At 51.4% G+C, this 20,408-nt stretch overlaps 1 protein-coding gene and 2 pseudogenes across 1 annotated transcript, besides 15 other annotated features; all 3 read left to right on the plus strand.

The window, feature by feature from the left end:
• Positions 1–13,681: a sequence feature (areas not merged during assembly with more than two copies in the genome that could not be assigned to a particular haplotype).
• On the plus strand, positions 2,258–4,117 carry Tc00.1047053509959.10 (annotated as a pseudogene).
• Positions 4,254–4,278: a microsatellite.
• Positions 4,538–4,718: a mobile genetic element.
• Positions 4,538–9,069: a mobile genetic element.
• Positions 8,805–9,069: a mobile genetic element.
• Positions 10,445–11,527, plus strand: Tc00.1047053509959.40 (beta galactofuranosyl glycosyltransferase, putative; the record flags this gene model as incomplete). The annotated part of the gene is made up of 1 exon (XM_809157.1): positions 10,445–11,527. The coding sequence occupies one exon, from the start codon at positions 10,445–10,447 to the stop codon at positions 11,525–11,527; it is 1,083 nt and encodes a 360-aa protein (XP_814250.1).
• Positions 11,490–11,560: a sequence feature (T-rich).
• Positions 13,682–14,452: a sequence feature (heterozygous, Esmeraldo-like haplotype).
• Positions 14,259–17,384, plus strand: Tc00.1047053509959.60 (annotated as a pseudogene).
• Positions 14,453–17,581: a sequence feature (areas not merged during assembly with more than two copies in the genome that could not be assigned to a particular haplotype).
• Positions 17,473–17,515: a microsatellite.
• Positions 17,582–17,605: a microsatellite.
• Positions 17,582–18,378: a sequence feature (heterozygous, non-Esmeraldo-like haplotype).
• Positions 18,306–18,327: a sequence feature (AT_rich).
• Positions 18,353–18,410: a sequence feature (T-rich).
• Positions 18,379–20,408: part of a sequence feature (areas not merged during assembly with more than two copies in the genome that could not be assigned to a particular haplotype) that runs on past the window's edge.
• Positions 18,442–18,471: a sequence feature (AT_rich).

Here is a 20,408-nt window from a genome sequence, read left to right on the forward strand (position 1 = left end):
GTTTTGTCCACTTGCGCGAGGGCGGCCTGCCACCTGGTCGGTTAGGAGGATTATTTTTTTTGCGTCGTTGCGCTCTCTTTTTATTCCGCTGCGTTTTCTTGCGGACCTGCGAAGGGAGATTTGCAAGAAATTCCTGCGAGGCGTTCTTGCCGTCGTCGGAAAAGCGGATTTCCCCCTTGAAAAACGCTACTTTTTAAATTTGTTTTGGGCGGGGAGTTCCTGTCGATTCACTGCGACTTTGCTTTGCGGATTTGATGCGTGTGTTTCCGAGCGGTTCGATCTGTGCTCCCAGCCCACTCGGATGTGGTGTGCGCTTCGACGTGAAGGTGCCTGTCAGCCGTTTTATTGCCTCCCCCGCTGTGGCTGCCGCCGCTGCCTTCTTCTCTTCCTGAGGTCCTGCGGCCTCTTGACAAGATGTTTTGGAGAAGGCGTTGCCGCTCTTATCGTCCATGGTATTTTGATTCTGGTGTCGCGGTCAGGAGACATTGAACGAGAGGGTTTGCTGCTCTTTTGTTTTATTTGTCCTCTCTGCCTGACGGCCAGTTCTACACAAACGTGCTCCTCGGCGCCCCAGTTGGTGCTGGCGGGTTTGCTCACAGTTGTCACTGGCAGTCGCATGCGCCAACTCTTCTCTGCTTCTTTTCAGTGTCGTATTTTTTTTATTATTGATTGACGGACGCCATTCTGTCCGGCGTGCCACTTTGATTGGATTGTGTGGGACTGCTCGCCAACGCCATCGGAGAAAGCAGGCTGACGAATTCACGTATTTAATTGCATCTTGCGCGCACGTATTTTTTTTACGTTTTATTGGTGTGCACTCAAACAGCGAGGAATCCGGAACCATGCGTGCGTGGAATTCTTCCTGCCATGTGAACTGCGGGCAACACCGAGGGACTGTCACTTTTACTCCGCAGAGTTATTGTTTCTCTTTGCGGGGTTGGCAGGGAAATTCCATGCCTTCTGCCACTGCTGGTGTGTCCCCAAATGTTGTCACTCCATGCGAATAATGTGCTTCATCGAGTGAGGGTGTTGATTGGGTTTGTGTGCACTCTGGTTCTGTTTGCCACTTTGTGCGGGCACGCAACACTTGAGTGGTGGGAAAATGGAGCGGGGCGATGCATGGCTGCGTCTCGCCCATTGTTCAGTGCACGATGGTGTGGTGCGCATTGTGGTGCTGACTCTGCGATGTGGCTGCGGTCCCCTGTGCTGCAATGGTGGTGGGTGGAGGAGAGTGTTGACCCGCGGCGGGACGGTGGGATCGCGCCTCCTTTTCTCTTTGTTCCTTCCCTTTTGTGAAGGTGTGCACTTATTTTTGGTGTCGGTGATGGGGCAAACGGACAGACAACGTGAATCATAAAAAAACAGGACGATAATGTGGCGGTGTTGTGGCCGATTGCACGTTGCGTCGCTGCGGGGGCGGTGGGCCTTGACTGTTTCACCGACAGGCGTTGCAGTGCGGCTGCATGGCGCACCGACCGTCCCGCCGTGCGAGTGCCACGCCCAACGCCACTGGGACTGCGGGACGAAATAGCCGCGACTGTCCTTTGGAGCCAGCGGCACTTGTGTTGTCTCCGACGCTACAGCTCGACATTTGGTGGGGAGTAAAGAGTGACCGCCGTGGACTCTTGACGGTCTGGTGGAAGATCTAATGCTAGACGGAGATACTCTCAGCACCAGCTTGAAGCTTAATATTTTTTTTGGAATTGTATTGGCTCCATGGCGACCGTTGATGAAAGACTACAATGCGACGAGGGAGGTGTTTATTCGGAGACTTGATGCTTACGTAAAAGACCAGCAGCTTCTTGAGGGAATTCTTAATTTGACGGACTAACAGGTGTACAAACTTCTTCACGAGGGTGTTTTCTCTTCAGTGGAGGGACTATGAGAGGAGGGATACGATCAATTTCCGGGCAATGCAAAAACTTGATTCAGCTCTTGAAATGCCAGACGGATACTCGGAGCAGCGAAAAAAAATTACCCTTTTAACTAAGATTGAAGATGTACTGTTTGAACGAAAAGTTCGTGTCATGGACAGAAAGCTGAATGAGTTTCTTAATAGGAGATTTGATGGCAGAGGCTTTGTGGACGCCAATCGGAATGTCTTGCGGGAGGGGTTTTTAAGGACCCCGAGAAGTATATTTGCGATGCGGGAGTATTGGGCGAAATGCAGGCATCCGATCGTTATGCGATGATGGAGAGGACTGTAAGGGATGAAATGGATATGGAAGAGGATGTAAACAAGCTTTAAGAGCATTGTATGGACAATTTACTGAGGTGGTTAGTGGCTGCTGCGGAGGTAACGGCAAGTGTTTATGAAACCAATAAAAGGTTTTTGGATGCAGCTGCCGAGGAAACGAGGAACCCAAAGAAGTCGAGCGCATCGATATACCTGGAGGGACACTACGAGTCTGTGTACAATGCGAGGTGGCATCATGTCGTGGAGGTTCCTGGAGGCAAAGGGACGGGAATGAAGGTGGAGGAGGGTGAACCACCGCAGTCATGGACGTACAAGGCGGTTGGCTACACTCTCGAAAAGGATGACGGTGTGCAGCAATTTGGTGCAGAGCGCCTCAGGCTGATGGTGCTCACCTCGGACAGGGGATGGCCGTACTCGTGGAAATGGAAGGAGGGAGAATAAATCCACTCGTGACTGCCATGTGAACTGTGAGGTGGAGCGAGTGTGGCAGATCGTCAAGGGCGATGTAACCGAGTGGTTCAACAGTCTTCCTGAGGAGGACTTTACGCCAATTCCGCACGCCTTGATTGGGACGCCCGGGATTGGGAAGTCGATGGCTGCCGGCTCGTACCTCCTCTACCAGCTGCTGCACTACGATGCGGAGAAACCCCAAATGGTTGTGAGCTTTGTTGGTGGAGTTAAGGCGTAAGTGTCTGAAAAGACCATCAAGGCGGTGAAAAAACACATCGATGAGAACATATGATCAAACTTGTGAAGGACCTGTCTTGGCGCGGGATGAAGGGGTATATTATCTACGAATTGGGAGGCAGGTTTGGTATTCTGCCTCCTTGTTTGCCTCCCGGAGAATGGGTCATGATTGTGGTGGCCCCACTAGAGAAAACAAGTTACATGCACTGGGCGAGTGAAAAGAGAGCCGTACGAATCATAATGAATTGCCCTGATGAGAGCGACGTGAAGGCAATGTGCGTTTGGATGAAGCGCAATCAACCCGTGCAGCAGCAAGCGGAATACTGGCGAGAGTTGAGGGGTCGCATGGATAAAGTGGGACCGATTCTTCGCTACATCTTTGATGAAGGGAATTGTAACGCACGGATCGACGGTTGCCACAGCTTTGTGGATAGGACGCTCTTTTGGGGAATCGAGCGTTACTTTGTTTTTGGAACTTCCAAAAATGTGAGAGGTTAATAAGGCGCTCGAATATCTTGCGAGGATTGTCCGAGTACGAGGAGAGCGCAATGGCGAGTCGCCTTTCAATGCACCGATAACTGACCACCTCGCAATTAAAACATTGTGCATGTTGGCACAGTTAATGACGCAGGCTGAGTTTAACTTATTTGAATCGAGGATTGGTGATCATCTCATATACGCAATTTTTTGGGAAGAGCACCATGTTTGCATTTTTGACTGGGAGTTTCATGACTGAAATAATTTGTACACTGAAGGAGCTGATGCCACCATCACGACGTCAGTAACGCCTCTGTGCGCCGGAGGTGTACTCGCAGGAGGGCCCCACCAGCCACCATTTTTTTCCGTCGGCGGAACACGTTGACAAGAAGACTTGTATAAACCACCGGGTGCTGTACATGCCGGAGGTCGAGGAATTTCCGTTGTTGGACGCCTTTTTCTTCATGGAGTCAAATCCGAGGACGCTGGTTGGGCTGCGGATGACTACGGCGGGTGGGCACCACACCACCGCCAGCACCGTGGGGCAGTTCGCTGAGTGTCTGGCGGCATATTTTAATGGTTGGGAGGAATTATCCCGAGACATGTCGTGGGATATTATTTATGTGCAGCACGCCGATGAATGACTGGCTGGCGGAGATGTGATGTTGTAAATTCCGATAATGTGAGCGAGAAGGAAAACCAAAAAATTGCGTGGTTCCGGAAGGAGAAGGCGCGCCAGTACCAAGTGTCAATATAATCCTAAGACTTTAGAGGATAAGACGCTCACCGCAGTGTGGAAGAACCACCGAAATATGAAAACAAATTAGGGAGGGAAAGGGGCAGTTTCGATTATTGGTAAAAAGTATTTGGTGACTTATTTGTTTTTGGATACGTGTGTGTGTGTGTGTGTGTGTGTGCATACGGTGCGGGTGCACCAGCCCCAGGCGGCAGCATAGCATACAAATGCCAAAAATGACCAACGCTATCGAACTTAACAGTGACAGAATAAAATTAGGGAGGGAGTGGGGATGTTTGGTTGCTGGTGAAAAACATTGGGTGATTTCTATATAGTATGTTAGTTGTGTGTTTGCACACGAGGCATAATTGGAGAATTGCCCCGGTATGAGAAAACCATTGTGGCTGGTGGTGTTACGGTGTTACTACATTTCTTTTTTTAGGAGCTTCTGAAGAGAATGATCGCGGGAGACCTGGAGAACTTAATTGATGTATATGTATCCTGATAAAACTAATGCTCTTCTTTATGAGACTTTTCCTATCGTATGAATTTTGGGAAGGCCATGACCTTAAAGGAGCAGGGAACCGATGGCGGCCGGATACTTTTTTATTTTAAGTTTACAGACACAGCCAGTTTGGTTTAAGGAAACGGCATTGGTTCCTTACACGCCCTCCGAGTGGTGTGATATTGGCGCCCGTCTCTGGGACCTGGTACGCCAACGTGGCGAAACCGAGGTGCAGACAACGTTCATTAATGGAACCGAGATGTCGGACGAGACGTTAACTGTGGCTCCCTCATCGACAGGCTTATGCCTGATTTTGGGAAATGTCACCAAGCCCTGGGAGGATTCGAGCCTTACAGGACATATTGCGAATCTCCGGACGTTTCAAGTACCAAATTTTGAGAATCAATTGATCTTGCCCATCGTGGGCGCAGTCCGGGAGTTGGGGCGCGTGGCAAGGGCTGATCATTGCTGAAGGGGAGCGCTTGAGCACGAAATACGCCCACGCCGCCGTGGACGTGCAGAATCGAAGCGTTCAGTTTCATTCGCAGGTGGAAGAGGCGCGTGACAACCTATCGGTGCGCGAATCTGACATTGCGGTTGCCGGCGGCCTTCTTGCAGAACGAGAGTGCGCGCTCGCCGGAAGCGAACAGCAGTTGGAGGCGACCCGCGCCCAACCACAGGAACGAGAGGCACGCGTCAGCGCTAGAGAGGCGCAGCGAGCCGCGTGGGAGGCGGAGACGGTGGACCGGGAAGAAGTTTCCACCTCTCGGAGAGGTCCTACAGATGGACCTGTCGCGTGTCACAATAAGGCCAAAGATGGCGATACCAAAAAACCACATTAAAAGCATCGCTTGATGGCCGTGGGCGCGTCGTCACGCACGGCCCAACGAACTCCGGCGCGAGAGAGACGGCAGGTTATTCCTCCAGACGTCTCAGGGCAATTTCGAGTGACCACATTTCTATCCCTCGATGCCTTTGCCCTCCAGCACTTCTCTTTGGACAACCATTCCGCTACAGAAGAAGAGGGACGAATGTTCCGCGCATTCGGCGTCACCACTTGTGCCCCGCGTATATGGGATGAGGGCGCTTCCGGAGTCTTTGTCGACTTCGGGGGCGCGCACGATCATTGGAAACGGGCGGACGACCAGGCCCAACTTTTATTTGACTGTCTGTTTGCGTGGATCGGTGCGCTGGAAGCGGAGCGGGATCCCACCGATCGCTTCATGAATTTGGGAAGGATCTTACTGCAGGCCTTCCGGATGCAGCTCATGATGGCATCCGACCCCGGCATCCCGGTCCTCAACATTCTCGCCCGTCCATGCACCGCCGTTCATGGGGCTGACACCTTTGCGAGGGCAATCCAGATTCCCTTGGAACGACGAGGGACGCAAATATCGTTGCGATGCCAGTTATGTCATGTTGATGGACACGAGGCGTCCACACGCAACGTCCGAGACGCAACCGGAGGAAGCTACTCGCCGCGCGGACGGCCGTCAAGAAACGGCGAGGGGCTGTTTGCTGCTTCTTATGAAAGCGGACGACGGCAGCTCCATCCATTCCACCACCTCCCGCTATTCCGCAAAGACGTCACACCGCACCGACGATGCTCCATCCGATATTACAAATTGCCCGACGCAATCATCGAGAAGGGAAATGGAGCTTATCCGCCAACGACGCTCGATTGTGGTACGACGAAGCACCGACATCTCCGCTTTGCGCGAGCCACACGAAGAGAGGGAACGAGGTGGCTCGAGAAATGTGGGCCCCGCCAACGTGGTAGCAGAGAATGACTCTAGCGGGGCAATTTACAACCTTTTGCCGCACGCACGAACAGCCGATCAACGAGGAGAGCTGTGCGGCCTTGTTGGTGGGAATATTAGATGTGGCGCCATCGACCCGACTGCAGTACGCCAGGATGTTGCGGTCCATGTTGCAAATGGGTCGAACCCCGCTGGAAATGATGCATCTGGGGTTAAAAAAATAGCGGCGTGATTGGGAACAAAGCAGGTGCGCTCATCGACAACGGAAGGGATGGATCAATTTATCCGCAGCCGGACCGATTGGAAGGAACGTGTTGTTTTTCGACTTGCGTGGATGACGGCGAGTCGTTGGTTTGGGATTGCGGCCTTGACTCCCAACAGTTTCACACTGGAGCCGGACGGGGCCATAACTTGGATTGGCCCGTGTCGCCGAAGACGGCGAAGGCGGATCCCCACCGTGCCTCGCGGTTCGTCAGGATACGAGGGCAGGACGCGTTCGACACTATAAAGCTATGCAGGACACCTCAAGAAAACGAAAAGCTCACGAATATTACTAATGCCAAAGTCGAACGAGCTCTGGCTCCTTGGGATGCCACGGCGCATTCCACAAAACGCGGTGCGTTGCGGCACGCTGCTCAAATCGTGGATACATACAGTTTGACCCACACGTGATCTCGCAGTTGGCGAATCACGTCGATCCGTTTGACCTTCCCCAGAATACTGTTCGATATCTGTGGAAGTACACCACAATGCTGACCCAGGTGTTTTCGCTGGTCGCATTGATGTGAAGGGAGACACTGCGGAAGGGCAGGAACCCTGGTTGAGAGCAGAGGAGCGTTTTTTCCACTATTTTAATCGCAATCATGCTGCTACAATATCGAGACGCGCGACAAGGACGCGTCCGACCACTCCACAAGATGAACACGCTATCCCGTTACAGCGAGTCAACGTGCCCGTATTGAATCTAGAGTGGATCATGAGCCGGTTGAACCCGGCTACCTTGGAGAGGCTCATGCAAGTTTGGGGACTCGTCGGGCGGTCCCTTTCCCACCGCCCTTCTCCGGTAAAGCGCGCGGAAGCTCACGGAGGATTCCAGTCGCTGACGCGCGATTGTCAAAGGAAGCAGGAATTATCGAGGACGCTTCTTCCACAATAACAGGCGGATGGATAATACCTTTTTCGGTTGTGGAGGAGAAAACCACCGGTTTACGACGACGATGGATCGCGTGGCCACGCGATAAGAACAGAGACGACCCTTATGAGGCTCATGTTTCTCTTTTACACATTTCCCATTATTTGCCGCCTGTGATGGCTGAGGCCGCTTCCTGCCTGGACTTAAAGGCATCCTTTTTTCAAGCCCCTTTACCGCGGGAGACTCGGCATCTCTTTCGATGCCGCGTGGAGGACGGCACGCTGGTGGAGCTGACACGGCTCCCTATGGGATACAAGGCCAGCCCAGAAATCCTCCAGATTATTACTTCGGCAATTGCGGGGGTGACGACGGTGGCTCACCGCCTCTGGGCTGCACCTCCATTGGTGCGTATCGACGTTTGGATCGATAATATACACATTGCGGTGTCGAAGAGCGATGCGACATTGTGGGAAGCCCAAGTGCTTCGTAATGCGGACGGCCGTCGCGCCACGATGGAGGAGGACCGCGAATCGGGCGCTACGCAGTACACCTTCCTGGGGGTGCAGTCCGATCACACTCACCGGGCGGTATTTCTGAGTGAGAAGTTTGTCCGGTCTGTGCGCGCCATGTCAGCGCTGAAGTATTTAACCATCGCGGAAATGGAGGCAATGGCGTCACGGTTTTTGAATGCGGCTGCCATTTTGGGCATGCGTTTGTGTGGCTGCTACTCTTTCATCAAGGCAGTGCGACGACGATTATCCGCACTTAACCGTGGAATTGTGCAGGAGACATCCCCGACGAACCTTCCGCCGTCAGCGGTTGGTTTGGATGAGAGATTACGACACATCATCGAGGATATAACCGTAAGCGAATCGTCAAGCCCACCGAAAAGGCATCGTCCGCCATCATCACGGACGCATCGCTCCATGGATGGGGAGCCGTTTTCATTCCAGACACCGGCGACGTTAAAATTGTCGGAGGAAAATGGGAAAAGAGGAAGCCTTTTTGCATCATGCAGGCCGAGGCACGCGCGGTACGCTTAGTCTTATCGGCCTTAATCGCCATCTTGCCATCCACCACTGACTTTTGGTGGACAACACTTTGCTGCAAGGAGCGGCGGATAAGGGCAGCTCGAAATCACACGCCATGACGTGGGAGCGGCGACGGATTTATGATTTTTTGGACTCTCGCGGAATACAGAAAACCTTTGCTGACGTACGGTCTGTGGAAAACCCCGCAGACGGCATATCACGCGGTCGTGTTTTTTTGCACTTCAGGACTTGGCGAAGGGGCGGAACTTGTGAAGGGCAGCGGCAGTGTCTTGTGACTTGAGGACCCCAAAGTCTGCCAGTTCGTAATTAGGTAATAAATAAATAAATATTCCATCGGAATGGAGTGAGCAGGGCCACAATTGAGGCTAACGTATGGTATAATATATATATACACTTACTAGGTGTTAAACGTTGGGAATGTGGTGAATCCACTCTTATTCCATTTATTCCTTTCTTATTCCTATCTGGTTTGGTTTCTATTATTGATAAACTCATGATCCGGCCAGCTGCCCAGAAGATTATTCTAATTTATTTATCGATCTATCTTTCTATGTGTACTTATATATTTCCTGTGAAAGGATTCTTTTCTATAGAGATTCCCTTGCGAGCGCTTGCCAATTTTTTTTGCATTGATTACCTCTTTACATTTTTTTATTATTGTTTTTCATGTCTAACTCTGCAGCTGGGTTTTATTACAGGAAAAGAAAAAGGTTCAAACGGATGGAGACCCCTATGGTGGTGCTGCTTTTTGTTGTTTGCGCCCAATAGGCAAATAAAGAAAGAAAATTTGGCTATTACGACAAGGTGCTGATTGAGGTACTGTTTCGTGTGGTTGGTTTTTGCGGTGGTGATGGGGGAGGTTATTGGGGAAATACTGGGCAAAAAATGTGACTTGAAATCCTGAATTGCGTTTTCAGAATGTCTGGATGGTTGTTGCCCTGAGCTATGACAATTTCCTATATTGAAGAATAGTTATTTTTTATTTTTGTGCCTGCGACGTCTTTATGCTGAACTGAAGTTTCTTTTCTTATTCGCGGGTGTCGATAGGACGGTTTAAAACATGTTTGTTGTTTTCGGGCATGTAGGATGTCTGGTGACTGTGCTTTTTTGGAGGGAGTTTACATGAGGGGAACGGGGATTGAGCAGCGTGGGATATGTGGTGAGTGCCGCAGGCTTGTTGGTCCGCGATTTGGGTGCCCTCCAAAATTCATGACATTTTGGGCTTCTCAACGAACACTTTTATTCTTTGTGGAATCATGTGCTATTACAAATGACACCCTGGACTGTTGTGTTTCGCCATCCTTTTTTTTTTTTTACTGGATGTATGTGAGCTTTGCATGCTGCGGCGAGAACTGCATTTGTTACTGTGCCATTGTTCTCTTTTTTTTCTTGTGTTTTCATTCTTAGCTATTTTTTACTTTTGTTGCTTATTTTATTTCTGGTCATGTTGAGACTCCTGCGTGCTCCGTGCCTCCAATTCACTCACCAAATGGAGGTGCGTGGCCATTGCTTGGGAAGGAGTCTTTTTTTTTGTTCAAATTCGCACAGAACCATCATTGAGCACATTTTTCTTTTATACTTTTTTTGTTTTCTTTCAGGAGATACTTCCTTGGCTTTGCCTCCAACGGGATATGCGCAGAGTTACTCGTGGTTTAAAAACCGAAGCCACGAGCCTTTTTTGGAAAAGGATGCTTTATCTTTCTCCTAATTTTAATTTGTTGTCCATGTTGATGCTTTTTTTTTGGAGTGGAGTTCATACTTCGTGACGATCCCGCGTATGGTTTTGGTGTTGGCCCGACCAGGGCGGAATATATCCACTGCGTCGGGGAAAGGCTTCTGGTGGATCCAACGACACGGCAGCTGAGGGAAATAATAACGGGACGGACGTTATCCCGTTGATGGTGGTCCCGCTGATGTTCGATCTGATGGACTTTCGGAGGACGATGTGCAACATCAGTGTGCCAATCCGGCCGTTGGTTTTGGTGCAGAACGGACGGGAGGCGATGCTGTTGTTGTACCTGCAGGAACTCGAGAGGGTCTATGGGTGGTCCGGACGCCTGGTTGTGAGTCGTCACCCGAAAAACATCGGGTACAGCGCTGCCGTGAACATTGGGTTACGACTTGCACTCTCGCTGCCGCGCGAGGAAGTGCCTTTTGTTTTTGTGACAAACGGCGACGTAATGTTTTCACCCGATCTTCTTCCCAACCTTCTGCGCGATGTGCATGAAATGACGAGGCATGATGCCGCTCGCATGGATGAGTTGGCGGCGGAGGTGGCGAATGAGCCGAGCGAGTACAGTCCTGTTTTGCGACGGGGCTTGAAGGTGCTGCGCTCCACGGTGAACGATAGCCGATTATCGACGTCTGCGCTGCTGCCTGACCGCATCCGTTATGCCTCTGCAAAGGAGCGTGAAAAGGCGTTTTCGAAGCATTACGGGCACTTCTGCGCGTATTACAAAAGCAGTTGTTTTGCATCTGTTATGTTGACACGCCTGGCGATCAGCACGGTGGGATATTTTGACGAGAACTTTTACCCAGCTTACGTGGAGGATGTCGACTACAGCTTACGCCTCCGTTTGCTTGGATTTCAGGAGCGAAATGTCTCATACGGCAAATTTGTGCATCGCGGCAGCTCGAGTATTCGTCTCTCTAATGAGGTGGAGCTACCGGACGCTCTCTGGTACCGTCGCGTCAGGTCTTTGAGTGCGAACGATGCATATGCCATGATGAAGTGGAACCGTCCACGGGCGTGCAGTGGCGGGTACAAGGGGCCATATGACGGCATGGTCCCTGCAGACGTTTGGGTGAAGGATGAGGCACGCATACAGCGCATTTGGGCCTACGGGCATGATGAGGAGCAAGGGGTTCCAAGGGTTGAGTACGACAGGACACTTTTGTACCCTGTGAGGACGAAAGGAAGATGCACTGGCGCCAGTCGCAAGTTTTATGTTTTTATTATTTTATTTTATTTTTCGCTTTAATTATTAAAAGTTTTTTTTTTAATTTTTATATTTGCACAAATGACATTTAAGCGAGTACGCCATGGGTTTTAAAGAGCGCAAACATATATTTGGCATGACAGGGGGAGGGTGCAGCGTCCAAACTTGGCCGTGTTGCCGAAGGTAAGAGAGGGCGGCAGCAAGCAGTAAAAGTGAAGATGATAAATGAGGGAGAAATAAAAGGGGAGGGAAGCAGAAAATAAGCCGAAAATATTGTGAGCACAACGCTGTTTCTCACCGTGGGCGATCGACGCCGCAATTGGCTACTAATTTACCCACTGAAGGTGACACCCGTTTCCGCTGAATATGCTGCGTGCATATCTGTCGGGCTTTTTGTTTATTCTTTTGGTTTGTTTGTCTTCTTCACATTTATTTCTCCGTGACGCCTGACTCACTCGTTTATTATTTCCCTTTCTGTTTTTGTGCGTGCATCGAGAGAAGGGCTGAGGGAAATGAAGTACGCTCCTCTTCTGTGACATGCCACCAAAATAGGAGGAAAAAAAAAAGAAAAGTGAAGCGGGGAGGGGAACCATCGCCACGCGTCCTTTTCTTCGAGAAGGCCGCTCGCCACGCCACTGAGGCGCGCCGTGTGCTTCACGAGGCCCACTGGACTCGATTGGGGAGCCGTGAATGATAGTGCGTTTGAGTGTGGCGGATGCGTCTCCCAGGCGTCCCTAGAGGACCCTCTGGCCATTGGGACTGCGTGGAATGCGGGATTCCGCGGGGATATTTGGCCGTTTTGTTTTTCTTCCTCTATCCGCCCATCCCAAACCTCAACACGGCGTCTGATCCAACGACTGCGACGGGATCCGTTGCGTATTTCTGAATCTTTTTTGCGTTGCAGCGGCAGGCCTGGTGTGTCCTGCTCGGCAGACACGGTGGACGGAAGCGGGCTGCCGTATCGGGAAAGCGATGGTCACGGCGGAGCGTTTTGCGTACGTCGCAATTTGGCGTGTTTTTGGCGATCCATTCGGATGATGTGACGGCGCCTCTTTTACTTGCAGGGAGAGAAGCGATGCTCCACGGTGATGCACACGTTGCGGGTGGAGGCTTCTCTTGCTGTTAGTTTCTGAATGTTTATTTTTTGCTTTTGCCGGAACACCACAGAGGGCGGTGTCTGCGGAAAGCAGAGAACTGCGAGGAGGGGCATCGCACGATTTTTGGCGCGATGAGGCGGCTTCTGTGACCTTACGGTGTTTTTTTTTTTAGGCTTGAGAGACTATCCTTTGCTGGAATGTATTGTGAGACCATCCGTGTGTTTTTTTTTTTCAATCCCTTGACATTTGGTGTCTGCCGTGAAATGGATGTTGATGGCCGTTTTATGGCAGTGAGATGCATTTTTATTTATTTAATTGGCGAGTGGGTGAATTGTATTGCGTTCTGCCATGCGGCTTGTTGCTGACGGCAAGTGACCGCAGTGAGACTTTGTGAGCGCCTCCGACACGAGGAGCGATTGAGCAGTCATCTCCTCCGCTCGCCGGTACACGATTTTGAGGCGGCGTGATGATAATGAATCGGCTTCTCAGAAAGGTAACAAGAGGACTTTTGCTCTTCCTGCTGCGGTTCACGAGCGAACTCTCCAATCTGTGGGCGGGGTTGCTCTGTGTGCCGTATTTCTTTGAATCTTGATGAGTTTTGCACATGGCCATCCACACGCACATGCACGCAATCTCCCTGTTTGCCCTCCTGTGGGCGGGAGACCGGGATGCAAGGTGAAAATGTGGCCCGTGCCAGCATGTGACAAAGTCTTTCTTGGGAGGGATTGCGACTGTGATGTACGTCCTGGCAGGCAGGAATGGGATGAGAGGGGAGCGGAGGGCGAGTAACAACGATTCTGTGCGGGGCAATGCGTAGTGAATGGGGCGAAGTGGTATTTATGTTGACTTTTCAAAGCATTTTTGTCTTTTTTTTTTGTGGCAATGGAAAGAAACTTTGGGTGATGTGTTGTGGATTATTTGCACATGATTGAGCGCGGCAACACCATTTGCGGAGAAAATGAATGGCATCTGCGTGCGGCTTGCTTTGTGAGCGCGAGATGGTCGGGGAGGCGTTCAACGCCCCGAGAGGCCAGGAGCAAAGAGGCCTGCACTGCTGCAAGCAGAGGGATGCACGCTCCTGTTGGTGGCGTTGCTGTGGAGCCCTGAATGGCCTGCAGGGAAGTTGTTTTTCCCGCCTCATTATTTTGTTGATTGGTGCTTGCCGCGACCTTTTGAGACGGGGCGTGGGATGGACCGAGAGAGCGAGTGTCGTGTGGCGGTGCTGTGAATTGATGCTGCCCACGTTTGTGCACATATTTCCGTTTTTGTCCGCGTCCTTGCTGCGGCAGTGCACCGGGAGCGTGTGACTGATCACTTTATCACTTGCGGACTGTTTTGGCAGGACTTTGAATGGCGTCGCCGAATAATAAAACTCCGCTTGCATGTGTGTGTGTGTTGTCTTCTTCTGTGACTTACCGTGTTGTTTTTGTTTTCTGTGTGCGATGGTTCTCCGTGCCGTCCCTTCCGGATTGTCTTGTGTCCTGCTCTTTGCGTGGGTGCTCTGCTCTGCTCCTCACTGACCTTTCTTGTGTATTGCCGCTGTTACTGCCTTCTCCACTTCTTGGACACAGACACGCTAGGAAAGAAGGAAAGCAACCAAACGCGAATCGCTACTGTGAAATTGTAAGGCACTGAAAGGACCAACAGCACACACACCGCCCACACACACATATTTATATGCTCTCAATTGTTGCTGCAGTGAAGGCACCCCGCACACACAACCGTCGCCGCGTGACCGGATCCAGCGGAAGGAGGAGGGAAGGAAGAGAGGGTGAGCGGCAGAGGCCCAACATGTCGCGGCGTGTGTTTACTTCCGCGGTGCTGCTTCTCGTGATGATGATGTGCTGTGGCAGTGGAGTTGCGCACGCTGAGCAGGCAGGGGCCGCTGTTGATCCTTTCACAGGGACGTCGTCGGTATCATTTGCTAATTGGAAGGAGTTTAAGGAGGACGGCAGGGAGATCACCTCGCTCCGTGTTCCTGGCCTCGTTAAAGTGGGTGATGATGTATTTGCCGTTGCTGAAGCGCAGTGCAGGGAAAAGAATGGAGCCGACAGCTGTGCTGGGATTGTGTCAAAGCACCTGAATATAAGTGATGACTCAATGGATATTTCGACGTCGGATATAAGTTTGTTTTGCATGCAACTTGTGGACACCGCCGCGAATAATTTTGGGACAACGGAAGTGTTGCGGCCAACGACACTTGTAATTGAGGACAGCGTCTATATGCTCCTGGGAAACTACAGTCGTAAAAAGCCGCAGGTTGAAGGTAAGAATGAGCGGGCCTTTTACTCGTGAAGGGGACTGTCGCTGAAGAAAATGGAAAGAAGAAACTCAGATGGAATGAGACCCATGTGGTGAACCCTCAAGGAAAAGGATATTCTCATTCCTTGACCGAGTTTTTGGGCGGTGGAGGATCGGGTGCTGTGATGGGTGACGGCACGCTTGTGTTTCCCATGCAGGCCAAAGACAAGGATGGAACGAGAGTTTTACTGTCTATGCGTCTCCCCAAGTCAGACAAAAAATGGGAGCTTTCATCCGAGACGCCTGGTAACGGCTGCAGGGATCCAACCCTGGTGAAGTGGGAAAAATACGAATATGGCGAAAGGCTCTTCATGATGGCTCATTGTGCTGGAGGCTACTATGACGTTTACAGTTCCACTTTGGATGGAGTCAATTGGAATACGTTGGGTGAGCCAATTAACCGCGTGTGGGGCAACTCACACAATCGAAAGGGGTACGGTGTCCAGAGTGGATCCACCACCGCAATCATTGAGGAAAAGGAGGTGATGCTCATCACCGCGCCGGTGTATGCGAAGGGCAATGAAGGTGGAAAAGGTCGGCTTTATCTTTGGGTGACGGACAAGACGCGTGTGTATGATGTTGGGCCGGTATCTCGTGAAGATGATGACGCTGCCGCCAGCTCGCTGTTGATAAAAGATAATAATAATGAGTTGATTTCACTGTACGAGAACAAGAAGAGTGACGGATTATACAGTCTTGTTGCTGTGCGTCTGACCGAGAAACTGGAGCGGATAAAGAAAGTGGTGAAGACATGGGCGGCTTTGGACAGCGCATTGCAATCATGCAGTTCCAGTTCCAGAGGCACTGTCGGCTTGCCAAAGAAGGGTATGTGCAATGGTCCTGTTCCCACGGATGGGCTTGTTGGCTTTTTGTCTGGTAACTCAACTGGGACCGAGTGGAGGGACGAGTACCTCTGCGTGAATGCAACGGTGACGAATGGAGAGAGAAGGGTTCCCAATGGATTGACGTTCAAAGGGTCCGGAGCAGGTGCGGTGTGGCCTGTTGGAGACATGGGGCAGACTGTGCCGTACTACCTTGCGAACAACAAGTTCACTCTTGTGGCGACGGTGTCCATCCACGAGGTGCCGCAGACTGGCAGCAGCCCCGCCCCTTTGATGGGTGTGAGGATGAATGACACCAGCAGCACGGTGCTCTTTGGTCTGTCGTACACCCACGACAAGAAGTGGCTGGCCATACCTGAGAATTCCGGTAATATGGAGGATGTTGATGAGTGGGAGCTAAAAAAGACGTATCAGGTGGGACTGCGAATGGATGATGATGATGAATGGACTGTCTTTGTGGATAAAAAGCAAATCCACCAAAAGAGCTATGATAAGAGTCTGTTTAACTCGCACAGGATCTCACACTTCTACATCGGTGGGGACAGTAAGCACCAAAGTGCAACGGGCGGTCACGTGACGGTGACCAACGTCATGCTATACAATGAGAAACTGTTTGGAGATAACCTGGATGAACTCAAAACCAGCGAAGTCACTATTCCATCACTGGGTGTTGAGAAACAACCCACAGGTCCGGTGACCAAAACAGACGTTTCGGTTGTTCCCGAGTCAAAGAGTGAAGAAAGCGCCGCCAGCCATGAGGAATTGACTGAGGATGATCCTGAAAAACAAGAGGAAGAAAGCGCCGATGGTGTGGTGCCTGCAGCGTCCTCTTCCACGGATTTCGCGGGATCATTTGTTTCCGAACCTGCCACCGCAGCGGAGAGCGCAGAAGCTTCTCTTTCAGAGGACAATACCCAGCTTTCCGAAGGCAAAACGTCTCGGCAAGCCACGCTGAATGAAGGCAATGAATCGGTGCAACGGGGTTCAGACTTGCAGCCACAAGACCCACAGCCAGCGGAATTAACGGGGGTCACTGATTTGGAAAGATCCTCTGAAAGTTATGATGAAGAAATGCCAGAGGAGGAGGGAGAAGCGGATGACAGGAGTGGCGAATCAACGTCTTCAGTGGGTGCATCATCGGATATGGATACGGCCACCGAAACAGTGTACAGTGAGCAACAAGTGCAACAAAACGTCAAGCTTGCCACTGAAAACAACGAAGTGCGGTCCACTGGAACCGGAACCACTGGCGCGGAGCAAAGTTTCAGCCTCGAGGCGGGGGACGGAAATTCCGAGAGAACAATGAGCTCAGACAGCAGCCTCACTCCTTCAAAGATTGACGCCGAACCGACCTCCGCGGAGGACACCGACAACATCTCTTGGACTGAGAGGGCTGAATTTTCTGTTGAGGACGGCAAGGAGGCGCCACAGCCGGTCGACACTGCACCGGGTAATACAAACACCACGCCTGGGGAAACCGAGATCCCATCGGAGTCCAACGCAACAACACCCTCGGACACTGACATTTTGCTTGAGAACGGGCATTTGGGCGAGTTGGCGGCCATGGCTCTAATTGGTGACAGCACCGTGCAAGTGTGTGTGCCTCGGGTGTTGTTGCTGCTGCTTCTGGGGCTGTGGGGCACTGCGGCTCTCTGTTGAATGAATTGGGGAGAGCAAAGTTGCGAAATTCTGTGGAGCAACAACCGAGCGGCATCCAGCACTACTCAATGAGTTTTGTTAATTCAACTTTCTTTTTTTTTTTTTTCCTTTTTTTTTTCTTTTTTTTTCTTGTTCTTGTTATTGCTTTAATTATTTCCCTTATCTTGCTAGTTGCTTTAGGGCAACCACTAAGGAAGTTTTTTTTTTTTTTTTTTTTTTTTACTTTTCCCTCTTTTAATTGTTTCTTGCTGCACTCTTCCTGCGAGGGTGCTGTGTGTTTCCCGCCCAACTGCTCCACTCGCACACCCACCGACACGCTCATGACGACGGCCCTGTGCGCCTCGCCTGCTGCACGCATGACGAGGGGCCGCGACGAACGGCGCGCTGAGGGAGCCGTGACGTGTGGGCGTGCGATGAGGGCCAGTGGGGCGGAGCATACATTTCTTTTCCTCTTGTTTTGTTTTTTGCGGCCAGGGCTGGCAGACACCCGCAGCGCCACACACACAGCCACACCCTGCCGCCGTGTTTTTAAGATTTTGCTTTTTGTGTGCATTTTACGCGCTGGCGCACCCTTCGGGGTCGGCCTCGTGAGCATTTCTCTCCCTCCTGATGATTTTTCTTTTTTTTTCTGCGCTCACTCTCCCGATGGAGTGACGCGACTCCCGTCATTTCTGCGTGCTTCTCTCAGTCCCCACACACACGAGTGACTGTGCTCTGCGGGCCGCACTCACGCGCCGATGAGAGGGCTGAGGGGAGCAGCAACACGCAGATGACCCCATGAAATATAAACGATGTGCGGACACATGGAGGTCGGACGGTTGAAAGACAGTTAAATATCCTTTCAATTTTATTTTCGGACAAAATATGCAGACAATTTCTGGAGCAACATGGTATTTGGGTGCCTTTTTTTTGTGTGTGTGGTTTTTTTTTATTATTATTATTTGGGTGTAGCCGTAATAGAGAACGACTTTTTTTTTCTTTTTTTCTTTTTTTTATTTTTTTCATTTTTCATTTTTTCATTTTTTTCCAAAGTGTGAGGGGTGGAAAGGTGAAGATGAATTTTTTAAATTTTTAATAAATTTTTTATGAATTGCCGCTGCCTTATCTGCAGTGCAATATTGTGAGTCTGAGCAGTTTTTTTATTTCTGCCATGCACTTCTGCTGTACATTTTTGTTTGTGCGTCCCTTCACATGCTCCGCTCCTGTTTTTACTTCTTTGCTTCGTGTGTCTGCAGGCACACACAACCACATGCACGCACAAAATACACATTTCATTCAATTTTGATGTTTTTTTTGTAGCGTGTGCTGGCGGTTGCGGGTGGCTGCTGCTTCCTCCGTGGGCATGAAGGGAAGGAGGAGAGAGGGAGCGCGCACCGCGAGTCACTCTTCCTGCGGGTGTGATGCGCGCGGTGGGCTGCTACTGCTGTGGAGGGCCGCATCCCTTTGGTGTGAGCTTCTCCGCCGTTGTGCCGTGCGTTTGCGCATGCCATTTATTGTGCGCGTGCGTGCTGGAGATGTTTTTCCGGGGCGTTGGGCGGCCACCACCATTCTTTGGCGGCTTTTGTGAGCGGGCACGTGCGGATGAGGGTCAGGGCGTATGGAATGAAGGAATGGCTTGAGGAAAGGGGAATTTGATTTGGAGGGTATTTGGACCAGATTCATTTGGCTGCGGTGGACACATGCACGACGGATGTGTTTCCGCATAATTGGGGGAGGATGCGACAGGATTTTCCGAAGTGGCCCGTCAATGCAATTCGGGTTTCATGGCACTGGGGCACAGTGGTCTTCCTGCAATGGCTGGTGACGGCCTCTAGTGGACCGGTGTATTTATGCTGCTGCTGCTGCTCGAGGAGGCGTAGAAGTGCGATTCGAGGTGAGCGGCGGAAGGGCCACACATCCCGCAGTGACGGTCGTCGTTGGCCCAGCGGGTGCCTCTGAAGGTTTTGTTGGATGCAACGTCCTTATGCCCGTCTCTGGATGGCGGCATCCCTGATGCAGCCAACGAACGGGGCTGGGAGCGACGGCGAGACGCAAGCACATGTGGATGTTCGGAGCGGCCGGCGCACCGCACGCTGAGAGCATGGCACGCTGAGGACCGGACCTAGAAAAGGGACACCGCGTGGGACGTCAATCTTCACTACAGCGACCGCCACCGAATTTGGATGTGCTCGCACCTTCTGCGGTCCCTCTTCCTCCCCTCACTTCTGTGCCGAGGACTCTGCCGCGGGATCCAGCAGCGCGATGTTTGGCCGCAGGAACATGGCCCGAACAAATGATTTGTGGGAGGGGGATGTGCACTGCGACGAGAAGGAAAAGAAAAATAGTTGCGAGACGACCACCACGACAAGACCGAAGTGAAGTTGTGTTTTGTCCACTTGCGCGAGGGCGGCCTGCCACCTGGTCGGTTAGGAGGATTATTTTTTTTGCGTCGTTGCGCTCTCTTTTTATTCCGCTGCGTTTTCTTGCGGACCTGCGAAGGGAGATTTGCAAGAAATTCCTGCGAGGCGTTCTTGCCGTCGTCGGAAAAGCGGATTTCCCCCTTGAAAAACGCTACTTTTTAAATTTGTTTTGGGCGGGGAGTTCCTGTCGATTCACTGCGACTTTGCTTTGCGGATTTGATGCGTGTGTTTCCGAGCGGTTCGATCTGTGCTCCCAGCCCACTCGGATGTGGTGTGCGCTTCGACGTGAAGGTGCCTGTCAGCCGTTTTATTGCCTCCCCCGCTGTGGCTGCCGCCGCTGCCTTCTTCTCTTCCTGAGGTCCTGCGGCCTCTTGACAAGATGTTTTGGAGAAGGCGTTGCCGCTCTTATCGTCCATGGTATTTTGATTCTGGTGTCGCGGTCAGGAGACATTGAACGAGAGGGTTTGCTGCTCTTTTGTTTTATTTGTCCTCTCTGCCTGACGGCCAGTTCTACACAAACGTGCTCCTCGGCGCCCCAGTTGGTGCTGGCGGGTTTGCTCACAGTTGTCACTGGCAGTCGCATGCGCCAACTCTTCTCTGCTTCTTTTCAGTGTCGTATTTTTTT

This window comes from Trypanosoma cruzi, genomic scaffold (genome assembly GCF_000209065.1).
Source record: "Trypanosoma cruzi strain CL Brener 1047053516549 genomic scaffold, whole genome shotgun sequence".
NCBI lineage: Eukaryota > Euglenozoa > Kinetoplastea > Trypanosomatida > Trypanosomatidae > Trypanosoma > Trypanosoma cruzi.